Raw genomic sequence first — 7597 nt, 5'->3', positions numbered from 1 at the left:
ATGATTCTACATGCAACCTAAACTACATAGAATTGTAAATAAACTTAGCCATTGACTAAAGAAAAGCACAAATGCTCATTTTACTATATTTTCCAAGTCTACTTACAAATAGAACATACATGTCTTTACATAGCTTCAAAATAGAACTCTCGACTTTACACGAGACATTTCAAGAGTTTGTAACATTCATACGCCACTAGCATTTTCTTTATATCTTCATTGAAGTATATTGTATGATTGATGTCTCTTGGTTCATATCAGGAGAGCTTATGCTTTAGGTGGACAATATCATACGATTGTGGAGGGTTAACTCTTTATTCGAGTTGGTACGATTGAACCCAATTTATAATTTTTTTTGGATGATCGAACTTTTTCGAAAACCGTAGAAAAGAACCCTAATTCACTCCAAATTGGGGTTGGATGGAAAAAGGTTGTTTGTATAAATGGTTGGTGGCGCAATCATAGAAAACTGAATCGGACAAGGAAAGTCAATGTTGGAGCCTAATCTACATGCTCCGTGAAAGGAAGAAAGAGAAAGGGGAACGGAAAGGAAGAAGGCGCAGCCGTATACGCGCAATTGGGATTGCAATTTGCAATTTGCAATTTGTAATTATATGATCACGATGGCTAAAAGTCTCGCTCACTTTAAACTTCATCCAACTTCCAAATCATTTCCCCTCTTTTTCTCTATCTTTTCCTCAACAATTTCTTGCTCCTCCGGATTTTCTGCTCTTCCAATCTTGTTTCAGTTTACGAATGCGTTTCTTCTAATTTCTTGCAGCGCTCGGATGAATACCAATTAGTTTATATTCTCATTGTTTTAACTGGGTCATCGCGGGTGTTGACGCCCCATTTCGATTTCATTTTCGTCTACCTTTTCGAACATTCACTTTCTTTCATTAATTGCCACGCTGATTCTCTGTTCCGTTTCCAATTTATCTCTAAGAGTAGAATTCTATGTGTTCTGGGTATAAGAATATGAAGCTTACTGTTCGTGTAATAGAGGCGCGGAATTTACCAGCGACGGATCTAAATGGATTTAGTGACCCCTACGTTCGGTTGCAGCTTGGTAGGCAGAAGTTTAGGACCAAGGTGGTTAAGAAGACGCTGAATCCAAGTTGGGGGGAAGAGTTTAGCTTCCGGGTGGATGATCTTGACGAGGAGCTATTGATTTCTGTCTTGGATGAAGATAGGTATTTCAATGATGATTTTGTTGGACAGGTTAAGATACCCATTTCGCGGGCTTTTAATTCTGATAATGGGTCGCTTGGTACTACTTGGCATTCTATTCAACCTAAAAATAAAAAGTTCAAGCAGAAGGATTGTGGTATGTTCTGTTCTCCATAGTTTTTCATGTATCTTCGTTACAAATTTATTTTTGAGAAGTTGATGATTATTTCATGATGTGTGATCCAATTTTTGGTTGTGTTGCTGAAATTGTGATGAAATTTTCCTTGAGCAATGTTCATTTTCTTGTTATGAAATATGGTTCCTGAAAAGGAGTTGAGGAAGTAAGTTTTTGTTGTAATCTTGGCAGGTGAAATCCTTCTTGCTATATGTTTTTCTCAAACCAAAGCATTTGTAGACTTCAATTCTAATGGTCATGTATCTTATCCAAAGACTTCCACTGATGAAATAATGGGTTCACCGTCGAGGTCTCATAGTGGCAAATCTAGCTCACCATCTCCAGTGAGGCAAAGAGAAAGTTCGTTGAAGGAACATAGATCTTTTCAACAGAAGACCTTTGCTGGTCGTCTTGCTCAAATATTTCATAAAAATTTAGATTCTGCTTCACTCATTTCGTCTCGAGCTACTGACCTATCAGAGATATCTGAAATCCCTGCTTCTGAAGTTTTGGAAGTCAATTCAGAAGAGCAATCCTCTATGGCCACATTTGAAGAAGCAATAAAAGTATTGGAGTCAAAAGATCAAGAAACTGAAACCCCATTGAATTTTCCAGGAATAATGGTTGATCAATTGTATGCCATTGCACCATCTGACCTCAATTCTCTACTCTTTTCATCAGATTCAAGCTTTCTATCTTCTTTGGCTGACCTTCAGGGAACTACAGAACTGCAACTTGGAAATTGGAAGTTTGAGAATGGTGGTGAAAGCTTAAAGAGAACAGTATCATATCTTAAGGCTCCAACAAAACTAATCAAATCTGTCAAAGCATTTGAGGAACAAACGTACTTAAAAGCTGATGGAAATGTTTATGCAGTTCTAGCTATTGTAAGCACTCCAGATGTAATGTATGGGAACACGTTCAAAGTAGAGATACTTTACTGCATAACGCCTGGTCCTGAGCTTCCATCAGAAGAAAAATCTTCACGACTGGTAGTTTCATGGCGAATGAATTTTCTGCAGAGCACTATGATGAAAGGAATGATTGAGAATGGAGCCAGGCAAGGTATAAAGGACAACTTTGATCAGTATGCTAGCTTGTTATCTCAGACTGTTCCTCCAGTTGATCAAAAGACTATTGGATCAAACAAGGAACAGGTTTTGGCGTCTTTACAGGCACCGCCACCACAGTCAACCTTTAAACTTGCTGTCCAATATTTTGCTAATTGTACTGTTGTGTTCACTACTTTTATGGCTTTGTACGTGCTTGTACATATTTGGCTGGCTGCACCTAGCACAATTCAGGGTCTTGAATTTGTAGGGCTCGACCTACCTGATTCAATAGGCGAATTTATTGTGTGTGGTGTCCTAGTTCTGCAGGGTGAACGTGTTTGGGGGATGATTTCACGCTTCATGCGAGCCAGACTTCGAAAAGGTAATTTCAGTATAACGCATGCAGCCGGTTTGTTACTACAAGCTCTATCTGATTGCGGTGCCTTTCTTTATAACAGGGAGTGATCATGGAGTCAAAGCACAGGGAGATGGATGGTTGCTTACTGTTGCTCTAATTGAAGGGTGTAGCTTAGCCGCAGTTGATTCAAGTGGATTATCTGACCCATATGTGGTTTTTACATGTAATGGAAAAACAAAAAACAGCTCAATCAAGTTCCAAAAATCTGATCCTCAATGGAATGGTATTTTTGTAATATGTTTGATACCTGTTAGTTATTAATCATGAAAATCTATTTTTGTTGTAGAAACTATTGTCTTAAATTTATACTTGATACAAACTAATGTTCTTACACAGACCTTGTTTTTTTCTTTCAGAAATTTTTGAATTTGATGCAATGGATGAACCTCCCTCCGTGTTGGGTGTTGAAGTTTATGATTTCGATGGGCCTTTTGATGAGGCTACATCTTTGGGATATGCTGAGATTAATTTCCTCAAGACTAGTATATCAGATTTGGCTGACATTTGGGTACCCCTTCAGGGGAAGTTGGCTCAAACATGCCAATCCAAATTGCACTTGAGAGTTTTCTTGGATAATACCAGAGGCAGCAATGTTAATATTGCTAAAGAGTATTTAAGTAAAATGGAAAAAGAGGTTGGGAAAAAGGTACATAGCCTAGCATTCTACCTTAGAATTTACGTTCTTGACTGGATATCTCTCTCTCCATTCAAATACTTACAACTTTAGTTGCATTGAATTGTAGCTCAATTTGCGTTCTCCTCAGTCGAATTCAGCCTTTCAGAAACTATTTGGGCTTCCAGCTGAAGAATTTCTTATTAATGACTTTACGTGTCATTTGAAACGTAAAATGCCAATTCAGGTGCTTTAGTTATTTCGTAGTTAATTGTTTATTTTCATCCAGCAATTAAAATTATATTTCATGAGTTTCATCTAATAATTAGTTGCTGTGTCCAGGGGCGCATCTTTCTGTCAGCTAGAGTCATAGGTTTCCATGCAAATATATTTGGGCACAAGACCAAATTCTTTTTCCTGTGGGAGGACATTGAGGATATTCAAGTTGTTGCTCCTACTCTTTCATCAATGGGCAGTCCAATTATTGTTATCACTCTCCGAGCGGGTAGAGGTATGGATGCAAGGAGCGGTGCAAAGACACTAGATGAGGAAGGCAGACTGAAGTTTCATTTCCATTCCTTTGTATCCTTTGGTGTAGCACAGAGGTAATTTCGTACACGCTTGCTAGTTCAGTACATTTGATTTTTTACTCATGTCGTGACCTTTTTGTCGACTCTTTTCTTTTGGTACGTGCACTTACTCATTTTCTTGTCTCAAATGGAATTCTTTGCTCTTTTCTTCTAGAAATATGTACTTGTATTCTTATCCAGAAAAAGATTTATTCCCTTACATTATGGATCTTGGATGTGTAGGACTGTGTGGGATGTTGTAGTAAGATTCTAAATACAAGAGAATGTTAGGATCACTTAATAGGTTGTTTAGTAGTGGTTCATTTGGTTGTTTAGTAGTTTAAGGATTGGTTGTTTTGCTTAGTTAGTAATAGGTAAGGAGTAGGGGCTTTGTAAATACACGAATGTTCTCTTGTAATTTGAACACTTTGATAATTGGATATTTACAAAGCCTTGAGTCCACCTAATGTTTATTTCTTTTCTCTCGTTGTGCTGCTAGAAAATGGTCCTTTGTTCTCCTGAAAATCGTTTCCATTGGAATACATGACTATTAGCATATGGAACATCACTTATTTATTTGATATCAATTGTTAGGCGTCACTCATTGTCTTCTCTTATGAGAGGTAGGCATCATACAGATTTAATATATCTCCAATCTGTAGTGGTGGTAAAACTGAATCCGATCAAATCGATATCCTCGAACTTCTTCATTCATTAATTCTTGAAGAGAGAGAGACAGTGGAACCATTTTTCTAGTTTTCTAGGGTTTCCTCCAATCAGCATTCCCAGATAGGTTAGGAGCCACTATCCATCAGTTTACTGGAGTTTGATCGTCTGATTTTCTATCTGCTTCTAGCTAATGTGGATCCAGTGATCACAGTTTTCTGCTAGTTAGTTTTCACCCTGAAGCCAGCTCAAGCATCTGAAGGAGGTTTCGAACTCGTGTGTGCATTAGAACATAAAATAGTCATCTACCAGATGTCACTGTTTCTTCCAATATGAAAACCTTGCAAACATTTAGCATCCGCCCACGCTCCAAATAGGCTCAAGAAATGAGCTAAACTAAAATGAAAATAGTGAGAGGTTATCACGTGCCTCAGCACCTGGATGTCTTTGGTCTAACTTCAGTTTGTCTTTTCAATTATTTTAAAGGCTAAACCTTGGTGTTACATATGCAGCTCTCCATCGGAGAACACTTCCCTAGATGGGAAATCCCATTACGTTAAGCTTTCACCTAATCACTTTTGACAACCACTGCTTCATTTTTCTCAGGTTTTAATCGACTATCTGGTAAACCATTAGAAATGAGCCTAGAATTTGTCTATCCTTTATGAGACAAACTGATTATAGCAAATGATGATTGAAATTAGCCTCTTTGATTTGCTCTAAAGTATTTCGCACCCTTGACAAGACTGATAGGGTCTTCCCAAAAGTGAACGGTGAGATCCCACATCGGTTGGGGAGGAGAACGAAACATTCTTTATAAGGGTGTGGAAACTTCTTCCTAGCAGATGCGTTTTAAAAACCTTGAGAGGTAGCCCGAAAGGAAAAACCTAGGATAATATCTGCTAGCGGTGTGCTTGGGCTGTTACATGAACATTCATATTGTTTACCACCCCAAATTGTAGGGAAGCAATCTTTGTGTTCATGCATTTAGAAACAATGTTCCAATAACTTGCATCTGATTTCTTTGATAAAAATTTTTAAAAAAAAGTAACTTCGAATTGATTTATAGGACAATCATGGCTCTGTGGAAGGCCAAATCTTTGAGTCCAGAGCAGAAAGTTCGAATAGTTGAAGAAGAATCTGAAGCTAAAGGCTGCTTACAATCTGAAGAGAGTGGATCATTTTTGGGTCTCACTGAAGTCAGTATGTCTGAGGTTCTCTCTTCCACACTTTCTGTTCCTGTAAGCCCTCTTTCACTCTCTCTTAATTTTGTGCACATGAACTTGATTTGCACATTCTATACTACCATGTTTATTTTATGTTGTAACAATATTTCTGCTGGTGCTTCCAGACCAGCGTTGCTATGGAGCTATTTAATGGGGCTGAGTTGGAGCGCAAAGTTATGGAAAAAGCTGGTTGCCTTAATTATTCATTTACTCCATGGGAATCAGAGAAGGAGAATGTCTATGAGAGGCAAATATATTATATTTTTGACAAACGTATCTCCCACTACAGAGTGGAAGTGACAAGTACACAGCAAAGATACTCACTCCCCAGTAAAAATGGTTGGCTCGTTGAAGAAGTCTTGACTCTTCATGGAGTTCCCCTTGGCGACTATTTCAATGTATGAATATTGAGTTATTATCTTGCCTGTCTATTTGAAAAACTTTGGAGCTCATTGATTTGTTCAATGCATCTTTCCTTGCAGGTTCACCTTAGATATCAAATTGAGGATTTACCTTCTAAGTTGAAGGGATGTAGCGTACTAGTATCGTTTGGAATGGCCTGGCAGAAAAGCACTAAGAATCAGAAAAGGATTACAAAAAACATCCAAAAAAATCTACAAGATCGTCTGAAAGCGACTTTTGAACTCGTTGAGAATGAATCTGCAGCAAAATAGTGTTTCGATCTAATGTTCGTGGAGATGATTTAAACGTGCGCAGGGGAGAGCTGGTGCTCTGATGCTGGGTGATATTCTGCTTCTCTTTTCAGCTAAACGTCTAGCTGATTCAAGCTTGATTGGCTAGCACGTATTGAAATCTTTACTTGCTTCATATGATATGATTGGTTGGAGGACTCTGAGGTGAATGCTTAAATTTGATGGAATGGAGCTTGCTTTGACCTTTGGAAACCTGGTGTTTTTTATCTCAGTAAGCTGGAAGTTGGTGCTACATTTGCATACAGTTGCTGCGTTGAAACTCAGAAGCCCCTTGGAGAGTTGTTATCAGTGCTTCCCCTCTCGATGAGGATGGCATAGGTAAAATACTTAGTCTCGACGTGGCCATGGTCACATTCTTTGTTCATTAGTTTATACCCTTAGGTTGTTTGTAATCATTCATTGATAGGCAGGATCTACTAGCAGGTGTTATTAGTGATGGCGAATCATCACGTAGAAGTCTCTTGGTTGTTTTACGGTGCATGAGACATAATGTTGATTCATTGTACATTGTAAACCAAGTAACGGTATGTTTTTAGTTCAATCTTTTTATTGATCTAAGACCGAGCCATTTCTAGGGATAAGGACTGGTGACTTTTTCGATTTTTGGAATATAAAGGTTTCAGGAGGTTAGTGTCACGGCTATGCTTGTCCAACGCCTTGTCGTATGTCGAATGTCATGTAGAAGTCTCTTGGTTGTTTTACGGTGCATGAGACATAAATGCTTAAATGTTGATTCGTTGTACATTGTAAATCACGTAACGATATGTTTTTAGTTCAATTTTTTTATTGATCTAAGGCCGAGACATTTTTAGGGATAAGGACTTGTGACTTTTCTTGTTTGTTTTAATTTTTGGAATATAAGGTTTCAATAGGTTAGTGTCAGGGCTGGCTTGTCCAACGCCTTGTCGTGTGTCGAATTTTATAGTTATGCTTGTCCAGGGCGCGTTGCTTGTGGCTGCGTGCTCACTCCAAACCTCTTTTACGTGCTTTTATAT

At 38.3% G+C, this 7597-nt stretch overlaps 1 protein-coding gene across 1 annotated transcript; it reads left to right on the top strand.

The window, feature by feature from the left end:
- Positions 1–510: 510 nt before the first annotated feature.
- Positions 511–7238, top strand: LOC111783060 (C2 and GRAM domain-containing protein At1g03370). The gene is made up of 9 exons (XM_023663936.2): positions 511–1327; positions 1538–2779; positions 2856–3038; positions 3172–3461; positions 3559–3675; positions 3771–4033; positions 5733–5904; positions 6015–6287; positions 6372–7238. The coding sequence occupies exons 1-9, from the start codon at positions 958–960 to the stop codon at positions 6561–6563; spliced, it is 3102 nt and encodes a 1033-aa protein (XP_023519704.2). The 5' UTR covers positions 511–957; the 3' UTR covers positions 6564–7238.
- The last annotated feature ends 359 nt before the right edge of the window (positions 7239–7597 follow it).

The sequence above is a fragment of the Cucurbita pepo genome, chromosome 20 (assembly GCF_057944985.1).
Source record: "Cucurbita pepo subsp. pepo isolate OVF chromosome 20, ASM5794498v1, whole genome shotgun sequence".
Taxonomy (NCBI): Eukaryota; Viridiplantae; Streptophyta; class Magnoliopsida; order Cucurbitales; family Cucurbitaceae; genus Cucurbita; species Cucurbita pepo.
Note: the sequence above shows the minus strand (reverse complement) of the source record. Positions and strands in the feature narration are given on the sequence as shown.

Coding starts and splice junctions, on each gene's coding strand:
- LOC111783060 (XM_023663936.2), top strand. CDS start 958: ATGTGTTCTGGGTATAAGAATATGAAGCTTACTGTTCGTGTAATAGAG. Junction 2,780..2,855: donor GCGAGCCAGACTTCGAAAAG/GTAATTTCAGTA, acceptor TCTTTATAACAG/GGAGTGATCATGGAGTCAAA. Junction 3,462..3,558: donor AAAAAGAGGTTGGGAAAAAG/GTACATAGCCTA, acceptor ATTGAATTGTAG/CTCAATTTGCGTTCTCCTCA.